The 26,169-nt window shown below is 43.2% G+C and overlaps 1 protein-coding gene across 1 annotated transcript in view; it reads left to right on the top strand.

Annotated features, from left to right (window-relative positions):
* The window catches only part of LEKR1 (leucine, glutamate and lysine rich 1), a 128,987-nt gene extending 103,186 nt beyond the window's left edge, over positions 1 to 25,801 (top strand). Inside the window, exons 11-13 of the mRNA XM_080657047.1 lie at positions 6,917 to 7,081; positions 10,869 to 11,168; positions 25,266 to 25,801. Coding sequence (XP_080513173.1) covers positions 6,917 to 7,081; positions 10,869 to 11,168; positions 25,266 to 25,673 — 873 coding nt within the window. The 3' untranslated portion in view covers positions 25,674 to 25,801. The remainder of the gene's footprint in view (positions 1 to 6,916; positions 7,082 to 10,868; positions 11,169 to 25,265) is intronic.
* The last annotated feature ends 368 nt before the right edge of the window (positions 25,802 to 26,169 follow it).

The raw sequence follows: 26,169 nt of genomic DNA, 5'->3' as shown, positions 1-26,169 counted from the left end.
AGCATCTGACCATGTAAGAGTATTATGTTCTTGCTTTATGCTCTTAATTTGATAGTGAAAATAAACCTGCATAGGATTCTGTAAATTCTTACTAAGACTATGATATCTTTCTTTCTTTTTTTTTTAAATAAATCTTTATTCAGATTATTACAATGATTTCTCCTTTTTACCCCCATAGCTCCCCTCCACCCAGTTCCCACCCCACCTCTGCCCTTACCTCCCCCACACTGTCCTCATCCATAGGTGTATGATTTTTGTCCAGTAACTTCATGAACCCCCCCATACCCCTTTCCCCCTGAGAATTATCAATCCACTCCCTTTCTATGCCCCTGATTCTATTATATTCACCAGATTATTCTGTTCCTCAGGTTTTTAATTCACTTGATTTTTAGGTTCACTTGTTGATAGATATGTATTTGTTGTTCATAATTTTTCTCTTTACTTTTTTCTTCTTCCTCTTCTTTAAGAATACCTTTCAGCATTTCATATAATACTGGTTTGGTGGTGATGAACTCCTTCAGCTTTTTCTTATCTGTGAAGCTCTTTATCTGCCCTTCAATTCTGAATGATAGCTTTGCTGGGTAGAGTAATCTTGGTTGTAGGTTCTTGCTATTCATCACATTGAAAATTTCTTGCCACTCCCGTCTGGCCTGCATAGTTTCTGTTGAGAAAATCAGCTGACAGTCGTATGGGTGCTCCCTTGTAGGTAATTAACTGTTTTTCTCTTGCTGCTTTTAATATTCTCTCTTTGTCTTTTGCTCTTGGCATTTTAATTATGATGTGTCTTGGTGTGGTCCTCTTTGGATTCCTTTTGTTTGGGGTTCTGTGCACTTCCTGGACTTGTAAGTCTATTTCTTTCACCAGGTGGGGGAAGTTTTCGGTCATTATTTCTTCAAATAGGTTTTCAGTATCTTGCTCTCTCTCTTCTTCTGGCACCCCCATAATTCTGATGTTGGTACGCTTGAAGTTGTCCCAGAGTCTTCTTACACTATCTTCAACTTTTTGGATTTTTTTTTTTTGCTTTTTGCTTTTTCGGTTGAGTGTTTTTTGCTTCTTTGTATTTCAATTCTTTGACTTGATTTTTGTGTTCCTCTTGTCTGTTTTTGGGTCTCTGTATAATATTTTTTATTTCAGTCAGTGTATGTTTAATTTCTAGTTGGTCCTTTTTCATATCTTTGAGGGTCTCGTTATATTTATCAGCCTTTTCTAGGATATTCTTAAAAAGCCTTATAACTGTGGTTTTGAATTCTATATCCAGTCGTTTGTTTTCCTCCATTTCTTTCGTTTGTGATCTGATTCTTTGACGCCGCATTTTCACTGCTTCCCTGAGTTGGTAAGGTAGATTTGTGTGCTAGGTTTCCAATATGGCCCAGTGGGTCTGCCTCCCCAGTTAACCTGAGGTGGACACTCTTGGTGCACCCCTTTGTGGACTGTGTGTACAGCCTTGTTGTAATTAAGTCTTGATTGTTGTTGGTATCACTGGGAAGAATTGACCTCCAGGCCAGTTGGCTGTAAGGATCAGCTGTGTCTATGCTGGGAGAAGTTCGGTGCTGGAGACAGCCTTATAGGATTAGACTTGCCAAATTGCAATAGCCTCTGTGCTCAGCTTGGATGGGGTGGAGTCTCAGTCTTGGCTTCCCGTCAGCCTTACCCTTGTGCGCACGTGCGCGCCTTCAGACCTTCGCCTTCCCTGGCTCCTGAGTCTCCGCCCGAGGGTCCAGACTCCCCCCACAAGAGTGTGGGTCCCCAGGGGCTCGCCTGGAACCGGGGTTCAGTGCAGTCAGAACTGGGGCCCAGTGCAGTCAGGAACCTCTGACTCCCTTCCACTAGGGAAAGCCTGTGGCAACCTCCGCAGCCTTTGTGCGCACTGGCACGCACGCGCTTTCAGTCCTCCGCCTTCCCCGGCTCCCGAGTCTCCGCCCGAGAGTCCAGACTCCCCCCACAAGAGCGTGGGTCCCCAGGGGCTCGCCCGGAACTGGGGTTCAGTGCAGTCAGAACTGGGGTTCAGTGCGGTCGGGGGCTTCCTTCCCCCTTCCGCCAGAGAAAGTCAGCCAGGCTCTCAGCCACCCTTCTTCTCTGCGCGCACAAAGACCCTTTGCCGTACCTCCAATTCTCTGTGAGCTTTTCTCTTTCCTTCTAGTTGTAGAATTTTCACTCAGCCAGCTTTCCTGTGGTTCTGGATGGTGTCCGTTCTGTCTTTTAGTTGTAGTTTTGAAATTGTTGTGCGAGGCAGCAGTTTAGGTGCTTACCTATGCCGCCATCTTGGTTTCTCCCCCACCATGATATCTTTCTAATAAATTAATTACATCATAGGTGTATTTTGGCAGGTATAATTTTCTATAACATTTTATTTTGTTGAGAGGGCATGACTTCTTATTAATAAATCTTATCATTTAGCTTAGCAGTAAATCAAGATCCAGATCAGTAAAGCCAAGATATGATAATTATGTCTTGGTTGTGTTAGCTATTGAAGCTATGAATAAAAAGTTCCCTGAAAGTCCTCTCATGAGAAAGAAGAATCACTAATATGACATTGTCATCTCTTTCTTGGGTCACTGTGCCTTTGCGTAGGAATGTAGTGTTCCCTTTATAAATATATAATACACATATTAGAATAAACATAACTTAAGTGCTTTTTGTCATTAAAAAATGTAGACAGCCATTTGTGCCTGTGCTTAATTACTTTAGAGTACATAAAAAGCACATAACAAAATCAACTGTTGCTATGCAACAAGGATGGCACATTTGAAAATAACTATATGTTTACTAATTGTCATGGATTTTTGTTTACTTGAAGTGTTGCTTCGATGTGAAGAATGGAAATTAATGTGCATGCTAAATATTTAAAATTGGTCCCAAATGCACAAATGTGTTACTATTCAGTGAAAATTCTGCAATTAAGAAATCTCCTATAGCTGGAATACTGATTTGACTTAGTTTAAAATAGTACAGAGATCTTTTAAAAACAAATAGTTAAACATTTTTCTTGAGCTTCTAAAAAATGTTACTTAGTTGGTTTTTTTAAAATATTGTCAAGGTATCTTGTGGCCATTAACTCTTAAAGTCACACCTTGTGATCTTTCCAAATGTTTTGCATTTGATTTCCTTTTTTCATGTGTTCTTGACTTATCTATCCCAGTGTGGCTGGAGCACAGTGATCAAGTGGTGAAAGTTAGGTTGGAGAAGTCCAGGGCTGTCAGAGACGGCATTAGGGTTGTGCCCTGCACAATAGCACAGGCCAAGGGAGAGAAGGGGCCTGCAATCCAGCCTGTGCTCTGCTCACCAAGTCCTGTGCCTGGCATGAGGCTGAATTCATCTAAGGAAGGGGTGCTTTGTTGATTCACATGAAGGTGTCATATAGGCTGGTGGTGTGGCCCTATAGAAAATCATGTAGAGGCCTTTGATTTTACACTTATGCACTGAGAAATCACTAAGAGGGAATAAGAGAATCTAATTTTTATTTTGTAAAGGCAAAATGAACAGGATTTAATGCTGGACTGGGTGTTGAGGGTAAGGGAGAGAGGGGAATGATTTGAATAACTAGATGGATGGTGGTTCTGAGTCCTGAGATGGGGAGGGCTGGGGGCAGAACAGATGGAGACAGGTTTTTGTATCAGGATTTCTGGTTCAGACACTTTATTTGAGACACCTGTGAAGTTCCTAAATGGCTACCAGGAGGCAGGTGGATGTAAGTACCTGGAATTCACAAGAACATCTGTTCTTTTTTCTGAGTGCCCCTAAGGCAGTGGTCGGCAAACTCAGTCAACAGAGCCAAATATCAACAGTACAATGATTGAAATTTCTTTTGAGAGCCAAATTTTTCAAACTTAAACTTCTTCTAACGCCACTTCTTCAAAATAGACTTGCCTAGGCCGTGGTATTTTGTGAAAGAGCCACACTCAAGGGGCCAAAGAGCTACATGTAGCTCATGAGCCGCAGTTTGCCGACCACTGCCCTAAGGTGTTCCTTGTCTTTAGTAGTCCAAGAGCAACACATCTGAACAACCCTATGTTTCTAAATGATCATCAATATCCTTTCCCCTAAACAATCCAGAAATTTATTTTGAGAGAGCCAGAAGAATTTATTGCAGTGAATATAAATATAATTGTTTAGCCTTGGGGCAAATGCTCAGGCCTGTACTTAGTACAGTAAACCCAATGACCCCACACTGGAGCTAGGCTTCTGTCTGTACTTTATTTCATTTAAAGGGCTTCCCACAAACCTTCTTAGCAATCTCTCTGTTTCCTGGTAATCTGGTTTCAGTGTTCCCTTGAGAAATACAGATTGACATCTCTCCTCTTCTTACGGTGACCTCGACCACAGAGTCTCACTAAGTCAGGTTTGACAGTTTTTCTCCCAAATTATCTGGCATTAACTCCCCCTGAGAATTTATAATCATGGCACAGTGTAAATCCAGAGCCAGCCTGTCACTGGGATCTCTTCTCTAATCTCACTAGATGAACTCCCAGGCCTGAAGGAATCCAGGACTCTCTCTCTTGCTCCAGTAGCAGAGCCAAAACCAATGCTTAAAAACCACAGGGAGAGAGATGTTGGCTCAGCTAAAGGAAGCAGTGCCTAATGCTTAGTGCTGTCTGAAAATGGAAACGCCTGCTGGGAAAGGAGTGAGTTACAGTTTCTGGTGGTGTAGAGGCACAGAGCAGACAATCATTTGGTGTGGATTCCATGGTAGAGACTGAGGGGTCAGGGCATAGAAGTAGTCTCCATTGACTATTATAACCCTGCTCATGCTACGGCTTCACTTAGATGTTTCATCTCATTTCATCCTCATAAGGACCCCCAAGAGAACTTTAGTCATAACCCCACCAGGAGAAATTATCTACACTAATAAAAGAGAAATATGTAAATTGACTGTCACTCCACAATGCCCACCAGCCAATCAGGAGTGAGTATGCAAATTAGCAGGACAAAACTGGCAGCGGCCACAGAGCCAGCCAGAGCGAGCGGAAGGCTTGGGTCGCCCCTGGCAATGGAGGGAGCTAAGCTTCCCGCCACCTGGGCCGAAGGAGAAGCCTGTGAGCAGAGGACACGGAGCTGGCCCGGGCATGCGGGAGGCTTGGGTCGCCGTTGCCCAGGCCGGCCACCGAGGGAGGGCCTGCAAACGGCCCTCAGCCCCTTACCCAGGCTGGCCATGCCCCCATGGGGTGAGGGTTCCTGCTGGGAGGCGTGGCCAGCCTGCAAACAGCCATCAGCCCCTCACCCAGGCTGGCCAGGACCCCAGCAGGGACCCTCACCCCTTGAGGGCATGGCTGGCCTGCAAACTGCCCCAGCCCCTCACTCAGGCCAGTACTGTCCCCAAGTGGGGACCCCCACCCCAATGGGGGCGTGGCCTGCCTGCAATCCACCACAGGCCCCTTGCCCAGGCCACCCCGCCCCCTAAGGAAACCCCCACCCTGATCCGGGACACCCTTCAGGAAAAACCAGCCAGTCTCCACCTGTGAAGGGTAACATGCTAATTAGACTGGGAGACCTTCCAGACGTTCTTCTGGACAAAGCCATGGTGGCAGGGCCGAGGTAGAGGAGGTTAGGGGCCAAGAGGGGAGGGCAGTTGTGGGTGATCAGGCCAGGATGGGACAGCATTTGGGGGTGATCAGGCTGGCGGGGGGGCAGTTGGGGGCGAACAGGCTGTCAGTGGGGGTCAGGTGGGGGCGATCAGGCTGGCGAGGGGGCACAGTTGGAGGTGAGCAGGCTGGCGGGGGGGCAGTTGGGGGCGAGTAGGCCAGTGGGAAGGACAGGTGGGGGCAAGCAGGCCAGCAGGCAGAGTGGTTAGGGGCAATCAGGCAGGCAGGCAGGTGAGCGGTTAGGAGCCAGCAGTCCTGGATTGCGAGAGGGATGTCCATGGGATCGGGCCTAAACCAGCAGTTGTACATCCCTCAAGGGGTCCCAGATTGGAGAGGGTGCAGGCCAGGCTGAGGGACACCCTCCCCACCCCCCCTGGTTCATGAATTTTGTGCACCGGGCTACTAGTAGTCACAATAACATCATACAAGTAGAAAGTGTCAGAACCAGGATTTAAACTCAACTTTATTTAAATCCAAAATCCTTTTTTATTCTTTCCACTATTCATAGAAGCTTGTGAAATTGAGCTAAGGGATTTCTAAGGTTCCTTCCAGCACTGTGATTCTATCTGAGTCAAAATATGGATACAGGCATTACTGACCCATGTTTTCCTTAAACAGCCTTCTGACCACAATCACATTAAAATGATCATCTATGGTCTTCATCAAGAAAGGAGCATTAAAAACTCAACATTTGTACTTTATATCCCCTCTGAGCTTTCAACAGAACTTAGTCTAAGGGCCTCAAAAAATTTTTAAAAATAGGATTGCTGGCAAGGACTGTGTTTACAGTATAAATGTACAGAAGACAAAGCTATTAGTATTTCTCAAAACTGTAATCATATATTGTTCTAACTTTTCTACTTATTTTCAGCTCTTAGATCTTAAAATATTTGACCCAAGGTCAATTTTTCTGGCCGAAGTTCTGAGTCAACTTTTTAAAAAATACTAGAATTTAAAAATTAGATTAACTTTTTGATTTAGAATTAGAATTTTAAAAAATATTAGAGTCTGGCCCAGCCAGGCTGGCTCAGTGGATAGAGCATCGGCCTGTAGACCCAAGTGTCCGGGATTCAATTCCGGTCAAGGGCACATGCCTGGTTGCAGTTTCCTCCCCGGACCAGGCTGTGGTCAGGGCTCATGCAGGAGGAAACCAATTGATGTGTTTCTCTCACATCAATATTTCTCTCTGTCTTTCCCTCTCTCTTCCACTCCTTCTAAAAAGCAATAGAAAAATATCCTCAGGTGAGGATTAAAAAAAATTGGAGCCTGAAAATAAGATTAATTTACTTATTTTAAGGTAAAATGGTTTTATATGAGTGTTAAATGCTATTTTTTAGATTGAAGCTGAACTTGCCAAGGAAAGAGCCCAACATTTAGTTGAATTTGAAGAGCAAGCTCTTCTCTTTAAGGAAGAAGCTACACTGGAACTTGATATTGAAAGGGAAAAACACCAAGAAATAATCCAAAAGTATAAGAAAGAACAAGAGGAGCTACAAATGAAGGTCTGTCATTCTGATGATCACCATTACTTAATGGGTTTAACACTATGGATGTTGGTTATTTCCTCCTGAGAGCTCTACAGTACTTATAACTCCAGTAGTTTTCATCATAGTCACTGTGCCTTGTTTTAGCCACATAGGTAGAATGGTTTGGATATTTTCCAGAATGAAAAGCTGATATAAATTATATAAGCATGCAATCCAACTATGTATGGAATTTTTTATAAAAATAAACTTATGCCCTAACCCAGTGGTCGGCAAACTCATTAGTCAACAGAGCCAAATATCAACAGTATAACGATTGAAATTTCTTTTGAGAGCCAAATTTTTTAAACTTAAACTTCTTCTAACACCACTTCTTCAAAATAGACTCTCCCAGGCCGTGGTATTATGTGGAAGAGCCACACTCAAGGGGCCAAAGAGCTGCATGTGGCTCGTGAGCTGCCATTTGCTGACCACTGCCCTAACCAGTTTGGCTCAGTGGATAGAGCATCGGCCTGTGGACTCAAGGGTCCCAGGTTCAATTCCAGTCAAGGGCATGTACCTTGGTTGCGGGCACATCCCCAGTAGGGGGGGTGTGCAGGAGGCAGCTGATTGATGTTTCTCTCTCATTAATGTTTTTAACTCTCTCTCCCTCTTCCTTCTTCTCTGTGAAAAATCCATAAAATATATTTTTTTAAAAAATAAAAATAAACTTATTTTTTAAAACAGCATAAATTATGTAACTAATAATTAGCATCGTTAGCTATTCCAACACATCAAATATCAAACATCAAAAGATAATGAGGTGTTTTACATAATTAAAAATTTTCTAACAACTAAAGCCTATCTTCTTTAATTGTAAATATTTTCAATTCTAAATATTTTTGAATGACGGGAAATATTTTTAAAATATAACCACCTCCATAATTTCTGAAAGAATGTATCCTAAATATAATTTAAAGTTTTGTTAAGGTTCCCCTGTTTTTATAAGGCCTGAGTGTAATAGTATACATGTGCTCGTGTGTATGTGTGTGTGTGTCTGTGTGTGTGTTTATTAACCAAGATGCAGTGGGAAAAGCAATATTTTGAATAAAATCATTAACAGTCTGTGTAAAGTAAGCATCAAATGGGATTGTATGGCCTCTGCTTCGTGTACAGGGGATATGGTACAACCTTCTCAAAGGCAGGCCCGGCTACAAGATTGTATGATAAGTGCAGTATCACAGGGCCCCATACTCAGAAAGGCCTCATGCTTTGGGTGTAATGCTCTGCAGATGCTGTTTTGAAATTCTTAATAATGTTTCCCTTTTTATCTGAAAGTGTTACAGATATCCCTTTTCCCCCAATTTTCCCCCTCCACCTGGTTCCCACCCCTCCCTAGGCCTTCACTGCACTATTATCTGTCCATGGATTATGCATATCCTATATAATAAAATGCTAATATGCAAACCAACCGAACAGCGAACAACCGGTCGCTATGACGTGCAGACGTTCGATGCAGGAGCTGCCCCCTGGTGGCCAGTGAGCTCCCACAGTGGGAGTGCCGCTCAGCCAGAAGCCGGGCTCAAGGCTGGCGAGTGCAGCGGCCAGGAGCCTCTCCTGCCTCCGCAGCAGCGCCAAGGATATCTGACTGCTGGCTTAGGCCCACTCTAAGTTGTCAGTTGGACATCCCCCGAGGGCTCCTGGACGGCGAGAGGGTGCAGGCAGGCTGAGCCCACCCCGCACCCCCAGCAGAGCACGATTTTCAAATGCAAATAATTTCTTTGGTTAATCTTTTCCTGCCCCCTCTCCTTCCTCTGAAATTCGTCAGTCTGTTGCCTGCTTCAGTGTCTCTGGATCTATTTGTTCGTCAGTTTATTTAGTTCATTAGATTCCACATATAAGTGAGATAATGTGATACTTGTCTTTTTCTGACTGGCTTATTTCCCTTAGCATAATACTCTTCAATTTTATCTTTCAATTTGTGTTTTATCATATAAGTGAAGTCCTATTGGAACAATGGGGCACATGCAGGGAACTTGGAGCCTTGGCCCACCCAAGGTTCTGCCTCCCCGAGGCAGGTTCTCTCCCAGGCAGGCCTCTTGCTTCCCAGCCCTGTCCCCTGCACCCTAGGTCACCACTGGCCCCGTTGGCATGCCCTCCCGTCCCCCCCGCCCCCTCACCTCAGGACTGCTGTCTCAGGGTCCCATTTGCAGGGGAATGTCAAAAGGCAGGCCCCAACTTGCCAGAGGTTTCAGTTTTTCAAGAGAAGTCTAAGTCCAGATTTTTAAAGTAAACGCTTTGAATTTTAAATGTTGACTCCCTTTTTAAAAAATCAGAACACACTTGTAGCCGTGTGAGCCTCCCTGCCAGGGCCAGCCTGCTCTGTTTCAGTGCCATGTCTCCTCGGGGTGATGGGAACTACTGTCCAGGACTAGCAGTGACCCTCTTCCTTCCTGGATTAATTGGAGATCATGGAATATTAATTTAATTTATAAAATTACTAAGTGTGGTAAATAGATTTCTTGAAGAAGTTATTCTTAATGTAAATTTAACATTTGAAACAAATTTTGGAGACTTAATTCTTAAGTAATAGTTCACAAAATCCATGGAACTTTAGTCTCTGAATGTTTTCCAGATTCTCCATGGATTTGTTTCTTGTTGTCCTAATATGTATTACTTGACAATATCCGTGGCATAAATAATAAGGATCTGTTTCATCAGAAGCAGCTTTGCTCTTCCTCCTTTGTTTTCTGTTCTTTGTTTTGTTTTTCAAGGAACAAGCAGTCTTTTCCCTTCTAAAGACTGTCATAACTATGAGGAAAAGTTTCCCCAAGTTATTCTCTCTTCTCTTTATCTAGAGGCACCACCTTGAAAAGCAGTATATTTTATAGTATTCTGGTGTCCTCTAGAACTGCACTGTATACTATGGTAGCCACATGTGACTACTTAAATTTCAATTCATTAAAATGAAGTCAAATGAAAAATTCAGTCCCTCAGTCACATTGGCCACATTTCCAATGCTCATTGGGTGGTACTGGCAAGTGAGAGCCTATTGTGCGCATCTCTTCCTGGCTCAGCAATCAGTGATGCCCCCTAGGTAGCTTGGAACTGGTCACGGTGCGGGTATTTATGCTGTGGAGATTAGATAAGACCTGGCTATGTGTGCTTGTGAGTCAGTTGTTAAACATTTACCAGCACACCGCTGTCAATAGCCACCTGTGGCTAGTGGTTACCCTATTGGACATCCCAGAATATTTCTATCATTACAGAGAGTTCTAGTGGGCAGTAATGCTCTAGAATAGCTGTCGCCAACTGGTGGTCCGCGGACCAATGGTGGTCCATGAGGTCTGAAGGGTTGGTGACTGCTGCTCTAGAAGGTGTAGTTTCTGAGCTACCTCCAGTCATCATAGACAAGAAAGAAAACAATCTCAAAGGAAAACTTACTGGTCTGATAATGAATAAAATATAATGGCTGTGTTCCCCGAGGTGTGTCCCCAAGCATTGGGCATTTTTAATTACAAAGTCACCCTATAGTGAATCCAGATAAAAACGTAAGCTATTCTTGGTAGCTTAACTCAGTTACAGAGATTTATATATTTCCAAAGATGCCCAAATGATTAATGCAATCTATTCAAGGTGGTAAAAATAAAAGTTTTAGTCTTCACTTTTAAAAAGAAAATCTCGGAGGCCTACATATGTCATAGGATTTGTTTTCCTCTGATCAGCAGAGTACACTGATTATTTAGAATAAGCCTCTTAAAACCATAAGAACTCTGTGTCTACCTAGAGATACTGCCTAAAAACTAATACAAGATTTATCTTACAGATATCAGACTTAATCGCAAGCGCTACTAGAGATCTAAGGCTGGAAGTGGCCACTCTTGAAAAAAAGCTCCATGAATCTCGTGTCCAATATACTGAAGAATCTGAGTCAAAGGAGAAGGAAATTGAAAACCTTAAAAATCTGGTTGCAGAATTTGAGTCTCGCTTGAAGAAGGAAATTGATAATAGTGACTTGGCTTCAGAGAACTTGAGGAAGGAAATGAAACAGAAGTCCGATGAACTGGAAAGAGTGTTGCTGGAACAGACACAGCTGACACAGCAGTTTCAGCAATCCCAGCAAGAGGTAGGACAGACGATGGCACCACTGCACTTAGAGAAAGAGCACATGTTCCTTCAAAAACCAACCAACCAACCAAACAAACAAACACATAAAAGGCAGCTTGGTGTCATGCAAAAACTGTTAGTCGGGGACCTGGGGTCACATCCTGGTTTTGTCCTTAACTAGACAGTCACTTAACCTTTCTGGACCTGGCTTCCTTTCTGTAAAATGAATATACCGAACTACATAATCTCTAAGGTTTTCTCACCACCCAGTTCTACTGTGTTGCAAACGACCTTTTAAAACATCTGAGACTAGTCATCTTTATATGTCTTGCTAGTTTTGACATTAAATCTTTGCCAAAAAAAACTTTTAGAGCACTTGCTGCTTTAGTTCAGATAATGTTTGGACAATGTATCTTACATGTGATTTTTCTTTAGGGATTTATCTTTCTGTCAATATAAATTTATAAGGTAATTTACATGTGTTGGTCTTCTTTCTTATGTATGCATAATTATTTTAGCAATGTTTTTATTTAAACTGGAGTAGACATATTTTGATTAAATTTTTTTCTAACAAAAGTCTGATTTCTGAACTGCAGGCAGAAACAAACATAGATTGAATGTGTATGTCCCTTAAAAAGTCAGGAAACCTAAGCCCCAATGTAATGATTATTTAGAGGCGGGGACTTTGGGAGGTATTTAAGTCATGAAGGTAGAGCCCTCATGAATGGATTAGTTACCTTATAAAAAGAGAACCAGAGAGCTTCCTCATTCCTCGCACCACGTGAGGACACGGGAGAGAACGCCTATGAACCAGGAAGCAAGTTCTCAACTGACACCAAATCTGCTTGTGACTTGATCATGAATTTCCCAGCCTCTGGAGCTTTGAGAAATAAATTCTCTTTGTTGTTTGAGCCACCCAGTCTATGGTACTTTGTTATAGCAACCTGAACTGACTAAGACAGTTGAGCAATTAATCTATTCTCTAATCACCAAAGTTATGTCACATCAGAATATGTGATCCCATGTATGACAGTATAGCAAATAAAGGCAAATGGAGGAAGGTTCTGAATGTTAATGACAAGTAATACTTTTGTTGGTTTTATGGGCATCTTAATAAAGGAATAAAAAGAAAGTGCTAGTAATAACATTGATTATTAACAACTAAATATACCATGTTCTTGCTGTATTTAAATTATCAAGCAAAGTAAAACATATATGCCATCATTATACTTGTAAAGTGAATCTTTTGCAAAGGAGTTATTAAAATAAGTTAAAGTGGGAATGGACAGAATGCTGGGTCAAGAGCAATGCCTAAAGGGCCCTAAGAAGTAGAAATTATTTCCGTGTTATAAATGAAGAACTAACTCAAGAAGGTTGAATAACTTCTAGAAGGTCACACAGCATGGTGGAGCCAACATTCATTGATAACAGTGTTTCCTCTTTCAGGAAGCCTGAGTTAGAGCGATTCCACTTCTAAGTAGTTTAGTGACCCCTGGTCTTAGCACTCATCTCCAAGCCTCATTTATTTATTTATTTATTTATTTATTTATTTATTTTTATTTTTTTTTTTACTTTTAAAATGACAGTAAACACACTACTTATTCTGCCAGATGCTTAGCGGGTCGGATGATTGAGTGTCTCCTGCTGCAACAGGACAGGACAGTATCCCTAGTAAAGGAGCCACCACACCAGTGCAAGCAGGGGTGAGGGGAGGCACACAGGACTCAGCTCCGCTGGGGAAACCCTGCGAGGGAGAGAGGTGATGCAATTTTGCTTCAAATGAGGCAGGAGTATTGAAGTTCTAGAGGAGGGACAGCAGGTTAACACGTTAAGCGCCCAGTCAGTCACCGGTGACTGACACTATACTTTCCGTCCGGAAGACAAAACAGGCTGGGCACGTAACGTGTTCAAGGAGAGAAAGGTCAAGGCAACTAGACCAGCAGGTTTTCTAATTTCCCAGGCTCTAGAACTGTAAGAGTCCCTAAAGAAATGACAATGTGGAAAGTGAGGAGCAATTTACAAACTAGGACAAGTAGAAAAAGAGAGGTCAAATTCACAAAGTATATTGAGCATCTATCCCAGGTGCCAGACCCTGTGCTGGGTACTAGATCTTCCATTTTGAACAAGACTGACACAGCCATTCTCTGCTCTCAAAGGGGACTTTAAAGAAAGTTTTATTTGAGTAATTAAATTTACATCAAGAGGCAATAATGGCCTAAACAGAAACTTATATAAAAAGCATAGACTAAAGTTAAAAAATTGTCCTTAAGGGCCTATATTACTTTTCCATTGTTGCACTATAACTAGCCTTAAATTCAGTGGTTTCAAACAACAAACATTTATTATCTCATAATTTCTGTAGGACAAGGATCTGAATGTGGCTTAGCTGGGTGTCCCTGGCTCAAGGCCTCTCATGAGGTTGGTATCAGGTTGTCAGGGGCTGCAGTTTCATACAAAGGCTCAATTGGGGGAGGACTGGCTTCCAGGCTCACTTTGTGGTTGTGAGCAGGATTTATTTCCTCGTGGGCTCTTGGGCTCAGAGCCTCAGCACCTTGCCGGAGGTCAGAGGCCTCCCTCAGTTCCTTACAGCATAGACCTCTCCACAGAGCAGCTCACCACAGGGCAGCTGGCTTCCCTCAGAACAAGCAAGTGAGCAAGAATGAGAGAGTACAAAAGAGGGTGCCCAAGAGAGAAGCCACAGTCTTCTTGTAATCTAATCTCAGCAGTGACATCCCATGGTTTCTGCTGTATTCTACTCATCATAAACAAGTCAATAAGCCCAGCCCACAGTCAGAGCAAAGGGATTGCACATGAGTGAGAATAGCAGGAGGGCAGGGAAGGGGGGTGGCATTTTAGGGCTCCCAATCTCAGGGCCCCTGGAGGTAATTTTGGCAAGAGAAATGACTAAAAGTGAACAGTGAATGTCGTTTTCAGACAAAAGGAGCTACATTTGGAGCTCTTCCTGCTCATTAGTTGTAAAAGGAAGCTGCTCAGGCCGAGGGTGGGGCGGGCTAGAAAGGGATCAAGGGGGAAAATGGGACATATGTAATACTTTCAACTATAAAGATTTAAAAAAATATAAAGCAGACTTTTGAAAGATCAGGAGGCCGAGATGGTTTACAAATGATTATAGATCATTACTGGGGAGTAGAGAGGGATCATCCCGCAGGGAAAGTTATCTACTAGTAAGGACATGCCAGGGGGGCAAATTTCCTTTTGCTGGGATGAGGAGAGGGGAGGGGAGGCTAGATTTTCCAGTAGAAGTTAAATAATTATAACCGAACAGTAAGAGTAAGTAATTAAGGCTGCTTCTCTGATTAAGCATGCCAACACCCAGAATTTCTTATAAAAATGGGAAATTAGCCAATAAAAGTGATTGGCGTTACTGGCCAGAAAGAATGGAGGTTGCAGCATATAAAGTGAAAAGCACCAGTATTTTGGCCATGCATTCCAGACACTTGAAATTTCTTAGGTCCTAGAGAAGAAAAGCCACATTTAAGTGGAGAACAAATTCCCTTTAGAATGAAGATAAATTAGTGCTCTAATAAGAAAGCTAATTAAGGAGAGGAACGTCCTGCTCTCGCTCAAGAGGCCAGAGAATGGGTGGACTTTGCTTTTCATTGTATGAAGAAAGTTCTCAAGGATAGGAGGAAAGCCCTAGCTTCTAAAGGGCAAAATGGGCATTCCTGTGTGGAGCAGGGATTATGGGAGAGCAGCCACAGAAACAAGGGTCAGGAAGGTGAAGCCACAAAGCTACAGGTCAAAAGAAGAGAGAACATGGAAAATAAAACTGTAAGGGAAATGTAAATGTGAAAGGGGGCCCTGAAAATTCCTCAGAGGGTGCAGGCTCACAATAAAAAAAATCACAATGTTAAAAAGAAAGGGAAGTCAGAAAAAACAACAACAACACATAAAGTGTTAGAGAATAGGACATTACCATTTAAAAGCAGGTTAAAATAGAGCACATGCTTTTCACTGCCAGTTTTCCTTCCTACCAGCTCCATGTGAGTCCTGTCAGGGCAGTGTGGCCCCACTGTTAAGGGCCTTGTTGTGATCCAGAAAAAGAATGTAGTAAATTTTAAAAAGAAAAACAAAAAACCCAGTTCACGTATAACAACCAAAGGAAAAACAGTACAGAGAATTCAATATTTTTGTTGTCTTAAGGCTATAGATAAAGAAAGCAAAGGGGCAGAAGTTTTAAATTCTACTAGTTCCTGTGCCATCTAATGACGATGAAAGATATTAAAAAATAGAAAGGAATGCTTTTGTTAAACATGGAGAATTGAATACATATGTTTATCTCTAGTTCATCCCAAAACACCACTAAAATGACAGTAAATTAATAAAAGTGAATAAATTCATAAGGAAAGGAAAACAAGAGAGGAGTTGACTCTAGATGTCAACTACATTTTGGGAAATGGAAAGCAAAGTATGGGTGAAAGGAAATTAGCAGACTATAGGACATTGAAACCTAATGCCTCTGCAGAGTGTGGGAATGGGGTGAAATCCTAAAAGGAGCAAACCCAATTACATGCCATGGCAGTAGAATGGCCCCGGGATTAGAGACACCAGATACCTCTGAAAGAGGGAGAGAAGAGTGGATTTGAAAATAGAACTGTTTAGCCGAAATCAGTTTGGCTCAGTGGATAGAGCGTCGGCCTGCGGACTGAAAGGTCCCAGGTTCGATTCCAGTCAAGGGCATGTACCTCAGTTGCGGGCACATCCCCAGTAGGGGGTGTGCAGGAGGCAGCTGATCAATGTTCTCTCTCATTGATGTTTCTAACTCTCTATCCCTCATCCTTCCTCTCTGTAAAAAATCAATAAAATATATTTTTTAAAAAAGAAAAGAAAATAGGACTGTTTGAATGATTATAAAAGGAGCAGATAGATGCTCAGATGCCCTCCCTAAACCCAAGTTGCCCCTACCCACTGTCCTGGCAGGTACCATAGACTTACACTCTAGAAAAACAATGTGAGGGGCTTTAGACCTAAGGATAAACAACAGCAGAGTATGGGATAAGGCTAGAGTGAAAGTATATATATTCCCAGAATACAGACAACCAGGCTTATATATCAACTAGAGACCCGGTGCATGAAATTCATGCACGGAGGCGGGGTTCCCTCAGCCCTGCCTGCACCCTCTGCAATTTGGGACCCCTAAATCTTTTTCTTATCTAGCTAGCCTCTTCACATTTAAAAAAAATTAACTGAAATATCACCTACTCTAGGAAATTCTCTTTGAACAAATGTCTTTACAATCTGTATTAAGTATTTTCATAGTATACCATTCTTTTTCTTTAACAGCTACTTAGAGTGGATGCAATGTGGTTTTTATTCTTGCATATGAATTTTTTCTTCTTGTTCTTGTAATAGCAAAGCTTATCCAATTTACATTTGCCCTTCAAGGGCTTATATTTGGTTCAGTTTCTATTTGGCTCCCTGCTTTTTTTTTTTAAGCAATAAATTTGGGTTGTGATAGTAAGCCTCACTTGTAATCAAGCCTGTAGGTCGCTCTATCTGAATATTTCTATAATACCTATCACTTTAGCATACCAGAGATTGTGTTCATTTATAGAAATAACAATAAATGTCACCTGATCATTTGATCTTCTAGTAATATTTTATAGCAAGATGTATTATTCTAGTAATTTAACTATTACAAAACTGAGGCGTACAGAAATAAATTACATTGAACAATAAAGAATGACTCAAATATCAAAGCATAGTACACTTAGGGCCTCCCTTGTCCCTGTGCCTCAGATATCATAGCATAGTACACAGTTCACATGGAAATCAGCTTCCTTTAAAATAGGAAGGGATGCCATACTCATGAAGCAGCTACTTCCACACATATTTTTTTATTTAATTCATAGCACATACTCTTTGTACTAATCATTGGAAAATCATCCTAGCAATTGCCTCTGTTCCTCTCTGTATTGTTGCCTTACATTCTGATGTTATTACTGCGCTTTTATCATCCACTCGCTCTAATAAGATTGTGAATTTTTTAAGGGCAGAGATCATGACTTGAGCTTGTGTTTCTCTGTCATGGTGCCTAGATAAATACTCAAATGCCATCCAGTCCAAATGACTGTGATGAGAGAGGCCCACCCTTGCTGGAGACCTCTGATTTTTATTTAAGAGCCTCACTTGTTCTGTGCCTTTACAGAGGGGTGAGTAGGGGCTGAGGGAATTTGAGGAAACCCAGACCTCCTAAAAGATTTTGCTAAGCTGGGGACCGGGACCACCGGGCATTTGTCCAATTAAAACCCGGACACACAGCAATAACAAAGGCACTGGTCTCCTACTGCTAATGCATGGGGATCAAACCCCAGCCTGCAGGAACTCACCCCTGCAGTCAGGACCAGGCCGCTGGGTAGACCGGGGCTGGTGCTCCTAACTCTGGGGAGAGGGAGACTTCCCATGGCTACATGCTAGAGGCCCTGGACTACGCACCACGCGCCCAAATAGGTCCCTAGCGCAGCTTGGTCAGCGGAACGGCTTCTTCGCCCCGTGATTGCGGGGCGGTTCGGCCTGGGCTCTTCGCCCCATGATCACAGGGTGGCTTGGACCCAGGCAGGCGGCGGAGCAGCTTGGACCTGGGCAGACAGCATTGGGCGCTGCCCCCGCTGCCTGCCCGGGTCCAAGCCACCATCACGATCGTGGCTTGGACCCAGGCAGGCAGCATTGGGCACTGCCCTCGCCGCCTGCTTGGGTCCCCATCTCAGCTTGGATCTGGCTGGCAGCTTCGGGCGCTGCCCCCTGCCACCTGCCCAGGTCCCCGATCTCGGCTTGGATCCCCCCCAGGGCATAGGGCACTGCTTGTGCCGCCTGCATATGTAAATTTACCTGCCATCTTTGCTGGGTTAATTTGCATGTCACTCCTGATTGGCTGTGGGCGTAGTGGAGGTACGGTCAATTAGCATTTTTCTCTTTTATTAGTGTAGATAGCCAGGAAAATGGAAGAGCCCTCTCTGGAGAAATGAGCTGTATCAAAAGAAAAGAATTATAGATACTAACAAGTGGGGTCTCCCAGTAAAATAGCTATATCTCTGTCTACTCTACTCACTGAGAAGTATACTAGTCAATGTACACAGAACTTCCAGTAACATTTTGGAGACTCAAAAAGGCAAGAATTACCAAACATTTGAGGAACACCTCTAATATGAAAGACAGAAGCCGGGATCAAACAAATAAGTAAAAAAGAACTTAGGTGAAGCACATACAAAACAACATGAGAAGCAAAACTGAACTTCAAAGAAGAGCATAATTAATATCCTTAGAGAGAAAAGAGAAGATATTGCATACATGGAGCAAGAACAGGAGGCTATGAAAAAGAACAAGCATGATTACTGAGCTGAAGCAGTAAATTCAACATTTGGGTTAGATGATAAAGATAAAGCAATCTCCAAGAAAGTATAAGAAAAAGCAAAGAAATGAAGAGAAGAAAAGAAAATTAGAGTATCAAGTGAAGATATCTAATACCCCACTAATAGGAGTTCCAGGCAGAAAAAATGGAAAGGAGGAAACTATCGAGGAACTAATTCAAGAATATTTCCAAGTACAGAAGGGACATGTAGCTCCATATTGAAAGGGACCACTCAGCACAATGGATGGCAAAGCAAACACACCAAAGCACTTCATCATGAAATGTCAGTACCTTCAGGATAAACGTAATTACTTAAAAGCTTCCAGAAACAAAAAACAGTCACTTAGAAAGGATCAGTAATAAAAATGGCATCAGAATTATTAACAGCAACAATAGGAACTTGAAGACAATGGCTTCCAAATTCTGAAGGAAAATTATCTGCAGCCTAGAATTCTATATCCTGCCAAAGGATCAATCAAGTACAAGGGTCAAGTAAGGATATTTTCAGACATAGATTCCTCAAAAATGATACTTCCCTTGCAGCCTTACTTGGGAAGCTGTTTAAAGGATATATGACACTGCAATGAGGGAGTAAACAAAGAAAGAAGAAGAGATAGGAATCAGAAAATGAGTTCCATCCAACACAGGAAAGAGGTGAAGGGAATCCCAGGCCCACGGTAGGAAGTCTAAGGATTACAGCAGTGCGACAGATTTAGAGAACCAGGATGGGTTCAGCAAAAGAATGCAGGGTTTTTAGAAGTATGTCTCCAAGACCAAAGAAAAACTGATAGATTAGATGGAGTGCTGAGACATGTAGAGAGGTAAAAAGTTAGTAATCAACACCTAGAAAACGAAACAGATCAGTGCAAGGATTATTGCCATTTCTGGTAGTCTGCCGTAGTTATTTCACAGTGTTCATTATGTTTGCAAGCACACAAATACAATTTTAAGAATAACTTTCTTGACATCCATCATCCTCCTCTCCTGGAAATCTATTCAGATTCTCATTCCTGCTTTACCAAAGGGCAATTTCCACTGTTTTTCTGCAGTATTTTGGGCTGATCAGATTAGTTGAGCAGAAGCCTTAAATGGAAATTTGGGCATATCCTTTGCTAACTCCTACTCATCTTTCTGATTTCCACACCTTTTTCACAAAGTTTCCTTTCACCTCAGCTCCCCTCCCAGCTGGATGGCCATCCACTAGCCCTGCGATATATCAAGTTTGGGTTGGTGAAAACTGTAATCTGACTGGTTCAGACCTCACCGGGTATCTATATATATAAAAGGTTAATATGCAAAGTGTCCCCTCACAAGTTCAACCGGGAGACTGGAAGTTCAATCACTCGCTATGATGTGTGCTGACCACCAGGGGGAGGCACAGAAGAAAGGAAGGCCCCAGCCAGCAGCCAGAAGGCCCCAATTGGCCCTGATCGCTGGCCAGGCCTAGGGACCCTAACTGTGCACGAATTTCGTGCACTGGGCCTCTAGTAAAGTATAAACAAAGATGCCAATCTGTGCTTTTCTTCACTGAGGACTTGCTTTCCTAGCATATTCCCCCAAGTTATTCCAGATGTAGCCGATTTTCATCACAAATAGGATTCTCACCTTCAGAATGATCAAGTTACCCAGCAAAACCTTCTCTTGCTTCTTCCACTGTTGAAAGCAATCCAGCTGTCTCTACGGATAAAAATGAAAACAAACATAAAAATAAACCACCCTTACATTGCAAAGAGTGGAGAAAATTGGCCATATTAAAAAATTTCCAACAGATGGTGAGCCAATTTATATTTTTATTTTGACATTTACTTGCCCAGTAGGAGTACAATTGAGCCATATTTTTAAGCTCATTCAAAGTGGCCTTTATCTGAAAATGTTGGACACATATAGATAATGCTTTCCACCAATCGACACAGCTTAATGACCCAGGAATGCTAGTTCTCCCTCCCCTAACCAAGAGCCACTCAGGGTAGGAACCTTCTCCCTGAAAACTTTGGCCTCCTGCTGTCCCCCCTTCCTTCCATCATGCCTCACTCGAGGCCATTTTCCACAGAGCTGGCAAAGGGATCTTCCTTTAATCTAAATTTGATCATGCCAGCTCCTTGCTTAAAATCAACCTTTCAATCACTCCAAATGGCCCCCAGAATTAAGTTAAAACTCTAGTATTAGCCCTGAACTGTGTGGCTCAGTTGGTTGGGCATCCTCCCGTGCACCAAAAGGTCACAGGTTCAATTCTGGACAAAGGACATGTCCAGGGTTCCAGCTCCATTCCCAGTAGGGGGTGTGCAGGAGGCAGCTGATCCATGTATCTCTCTCACATCAAGATGTTTCTTTCCCTCTCCCTTCCACTCTCTCTAAAATCAATTAAAAATTTTTTTTAAGTATCAGTATATTGGAATCATCTAGGGAATTAAGAAAAAGTACTGATGGCTGGGCCCTACCCCAGAGATCCTTCCTTAATTAGCATTGGGTATAGGGATTTGTAGAAACTACTAGGTGATTCTATGTGAAACAAAACTCTAGTATTAGCACGCTACCAAAATTGTGCTTGATCTGACCTGCTCACTCCTCCCTGCCTCAGTCCTGGTCTCTCCTCCCCTGCACACTCTTCAGTTGAGTCATTCTAAGCCATGTGTCATCCCAAAGCGTGCCTCTCCCACTCCCACTGCCATGTGTCTGTACTCACGCTCACTTGGTCTCGAAAACCCCACCGTCCCTTCTTCACCTCCCTCATGCCTCCCTTTTCATCTTGACTCCATTTAGTTGCAATCCAGTTATGCTATTTTATCACGCTAAAATATGGCCAATGACAACTCTGCCTGAAACATTGAGAATGCTATGGCTTCACTGATTATTCTCATGCTTGCACATGATTTTCAAGCTTACTGAAGATATTCCATCTCACACATTTTCCCATGTTGTTCAATAAAAGCGCATATTAAAATTCTGCTACAACACAACCTTCCAAAAAGACAACTGAAAAAGAGACAAACATTTTTCCTCGATTGCTGAAAACCATCTAACCACGAGTGAATGATTCTTTTCCACATATGATGGAATTTTCCATTAATGTGTCTTACTGATTCTGGCCATATCCACGTGTGCTCTGGTCATGCCCTGTCACACACACTCCACCCCTGAAATAGCAATCCCCTAAACTTGATGAGCTCTGTTTCCATTTTTTTACTCCCTGAGTGAGTAAATGATAATATTTGAGCTGCTTGTTGCACAACACAGAATTATAATCTCAGTTTTAAAGGAGGAGGTAATGGTGGCAGAGGATATGCAGCTGTTGTGGGATTCACCTGAGATTTCATAGTGTTTGCAGAACAGACAAAAATAAAAGTCCTAACTTTGGATCCTGTTCCATTCAGAGGTCCTCCCAGTTTGGGAAATAAGAACGAGAATTCATCCTTTTTTTCTGGAAGCTGATAGCCTTGAAGAAGGATGAGTTCCACAGCAGTGGGCCCCCAACTGGGATGGCCAGCAGCCCTTCCAAGTTCAGTCTGGAGTTGATGGGCACTTTGCTTCCATTATACTTGCTATGGGGACATCTTTGGGCTCATTTCTGGACATTCTCCTCTAGTGGAGTGTCACTTGCCTGGGATAGCTTTTAAGTGATTTACTTTATAGATGTTTTCTGTAGAGCACTATGCCTTTCCTTTGAGATCTGAATTTAATTTTAGTAACTGGATCGAATTTCATGTTACTTTTAAATGAGAACTCTTGTCATCACATCACCCATCACTTTGTCCAGATTAGTGTACCTATTATTCATCTCACCAATTTATTGGCCTCATTGTTAACTGCTATCCATTTTTTATCTTTTTATTGTCAAATAAAATGAACTCTTTCTCATAGCTTTCTTAATCAAGAAATTTTTATACTAATTTATTGAATGACTTGTAAATCTACATGAAGTTTAGAAAACTTGGGCAAAACCAAATTAAATGTCTTACTGTTTTTTATTGCTTCAGTGTCCTGGAACAAAATGGCCCCTGCATGGTTGATATAATTAATTTGACAATTAACTTAGGCATAGGCCGCTGGGAGCTGGGTTACTCTCAGCAAATTACATAACCAGTGTGAGCTTTAGTGTCTTTGTCAAACGTAGTCATTGGGAGCAGGAAATGAGGTGATACCCTATGTAGGACCGTCATAATCTTCTCCAGCCCTCCTTCCCTTGGTTTTTCAACAAGTATTTCAGGTAGACTTCATGAGACCCAGATGATAATGCCACAAACACAGTCCTTAGTCTCCTGTTTCTCAAGAAAAAAAAATAGAATAGAAAGAAATTAACTAGAAGTAAGTGATGAACCCTCATGGTTTTAAAAAATATGTGCATATATGAATCCTGTACATGTGTTAATAATATACTAGTATGTACATGTGAGGCTTTGTGTGACCCAGGCATGACGCTGATTTCATAGAAGATGACAGGGCAACTGTTAATCTGGAATTGCTCCACATTCCTCACTATTGATTACCAAATTTGGATCTGAATGGAATTCTAACCATAATCACAAGAAACTCAAATACAGGAAGGTGCACTTTCCTTGATGGTCTGTTATTTAGTTCCACTGACAGCAGATTAGTCATGAAACCCCTAGGAGGATGCTTTCCACCGAGAGTCAGACTCGGGAATGTCTTGGCTGTTTTGACAAACAAGCTAACCTGACGGAAGTTCATTTTCAGGTTGAAGAATCTCATGCCACAATCATTTTAATTGTGTTCATGTATTCAGATACCACTTTGAATTGTTACTTTTTAGACTCTTTTTTGACAACGTACAGACATAAATGTCAGGGCATTAGGCAGATCCACGACCTAATTCTTACCATGTGCCTTGAAGTAATTGTGGTGAATTCCTCAGATGAAAGATGGGCAACTCTTCAGCTAGAAATGTAGAGCCTCAGAATTTGTAAGGGCCTTAATGATCTCTAGTCCAGTCACACATGTGAAGCTTAAATTTGCTCTGATATATCCCAGTCAGGTGAGATTCGACCCTTCAGAGTAAGCATGTCAAACTCAAAGGCTAACATGGGCCAAATAAATGAGGCATGCGGCCCATGGGCCAAGAGTTTGACATGCTTGTTTCAGAATATCCTCTGCAGAGTTCTAGCTATTCAAATTCTTGCTTGATGTAAATCCCATGGCTTCCACCCTTGGCTCCAGATTCTCTTAAGGACATAAAAAGCAACTCTGCTCAAACTTATGAGGCTGCAAACTTTAAAAATATATATATTTATTGATTTCAGAGAGGAAGGGAGAGGGAGAGAGAGATAAAAACATTAGTGATGAGAAAGAATCATTGATCAGCTGCCTCCTGCATGCCCCACACTGGGGATTGAGCCCGCAACCCGGGCATGTGCCCTGACCAGGAATTGAACCATGACCTCCTGGTTCATAGGTCAATGCTCAATCACTTAATGGCACTACAGATATTAACTGTTAGACATCACATAGGTAGGACAGAGTGGCTGAGACACAAGGCACAGAGAAGTTAAAACCCCACTGGAGTAGGCATTAGGGGTTCTGGGTTCCAGCCCCAGCCCCACCTCTATCATCTGTGACCCTGGTTCTTTGTTCCTCATCTGCAAACTGCAGGGGTTGAATGAATGTTCTCTTCAAGTTCGTTCCAGCTTCACAAATCATTTGCATTTTTTACTTTTCTGTCCTATGTGGTAGAGTATCCACAAAGATAGTCAAAGAACCCAGACCCCTGATTTCCAGTTCAGTTCTGTTTATACTAGAGGCCCGGGGCATGAAATTCATGCACGGGGGCCGGGGTGGGCAGGGGGAGGTGTCCCTCAGCCCAGCCTGCACCCTCCCCAATCTGGGACCCCTCAAGGGATGCCCGACTGCCCATTTAGGCCCGATCCCACTAAACGGGCAGTCGGACATCCCTCTCACAATACAGGACTGCTGGCTCCCACCTGCTCGCCTGCCTGCTTGCCTGATTGCCCCTAACTACTTCTGCCTGCCAGCCTTATCACCCCCTAATCACTCCCCTGCCAGCCTGATCGATGCCTAACTGCTTGCCTGCTGGCCCGATTGCCCCTAACTGCCCTCCCCTGCTGACCTGGTCACCCCTAACTGCCCTCCCCTGTTGGCCTGGTTGCCCCAAACTATCCTCCCCTGCAGGCCTGTTTGCTCCCAACTGCCCTCCCCTGCTGGCCCAGTCACCCCTAACTGCCCTCCCTTGCCAGCCTGGTCACCTCTAACGGCCCTCCCCTTCAGGCCTGGTCCCCCCCAGCTGCCCTCCTCTACAGGCCTGGTTGCCCCTAACTGCCCTCCCCTGCTGGCCTGGTCGCCCCTAACTGTCCTCCCCTGCAGGCCTGGTACCCACTAACTGCTCTCCCCTGCTGGCCTGGTTGCCCCTAACTGCCCTCCCCTGCTGGCCTGGTTGCCCCCAACTGCCCTCCCCTGCAGGCCTGGTCCCCCCCAACTGTCCTCCCCTGTAGGCCTGGTCACCCCTAACTGCCCTCCCCTGCAGGCCTGATTGCTCCCAACTGCCCTCCCTTGCAGGCCTGGTCCCTCCCAATGGCCCTCACCTGCTGGCCTGATCTCCCACAACTGCCCTCCCCTGCAGGCCATCTTGTGGTGACCATCTTGTGTCCACATGGGGGCGGCCATCTTGTGTGTTGGAGTGACGGCATATTACCCTTTTATTATATAGGATTGCCAAGAACTATCCATAGGTACACTGTATAAAGCCAGGGATGCTTCTCCCCCTTTTTCTCATTTCAGAATACTTTTCTTCAGGAAACCGTGCGGAGAGAGTGTGAAGAACGCTTTGAACTGACGGAGGCTTTGAGTCAGGCCCGAGAACAGCTCCTGGAGCTCAGGAGGCTCAGTGGGAGTTTACCGGTGACCCCGCGGTTCCTCAGCCCCGGCAGCCTTGCCGCCTCTGCAGCTGGTCATCAGGGAGAGAGAAGCCTTGCAAAACTGAACTCTGAAAAGGGAACCAAAATCTCAGGCCTGCACATCGTGTCAAAACCCACCCCTTCTCCAACCTCAGCCCAGCCCAAGAGGGCCAACAGCTCAGGGCTGCCCAGTCTCCTCCAACCGCATCCTCCCAGGGGCCAGGCATCTTCAGTAACTGAGACCAGACGGAGACTGGCCGCCCTTCTGCGGAGGAGACTGAATCCGCAGTGACCGACCTGGAGTCAGGAGCAGATAGATCCACACAGCGTGCATGGAGCTGATGATGACGAAGATCATGTGGCTATCCCAGATCAAGAATGCGTGTCTGTAGACATTCTTAACAAGAGAATTGAGAGAGAAAAAAAAAAAAAAACCTAAGGAGCTGGGAAGCCACATTTTCTAAGAGGCCTTTGAAATTGCAGCAAATAATGAAATTGTTGTGATTCCAGAGGCCAGTTTCTATATTTATGGAAAGTATGTTCAGATGTGCTCTACAAATACGCCCTCTCAGAGATCATAGGTAAAATTTTCACCCAGAACATCTTTTCTTTTTTTCTTGTTTTGCACCATTACAGGTAGAGGTATCTCCACAAAAAAAAACAGGTTTTAGTGGTTTCATTGCTGTTCTTTCATTTGTTTGCTAAGCTGAATAGGTTAAATAGATGTGATTAGTATTCCAAATAGAAAATAAAAGTACTTTAGTCCTTAATTGGATAAATTCAAAAAT

This window comes from Plecotus auritus (genome assembly GCF_963455305.1).
Source record: "Plecotus auritus genome assembly, chromosome: 2".
NCBI classification, from domain to species: Eukaryota; Metazoa; Chordata; class Mammalia; order Chiroptera; family Vespertilionidae; genus Plecotus; species Plecotus auritus.
The sequence above is the reverse complement of the archived record's forward strand: the minus strand, read 5'-3'. Positions and strand labels throughout refer to the sequence as shown.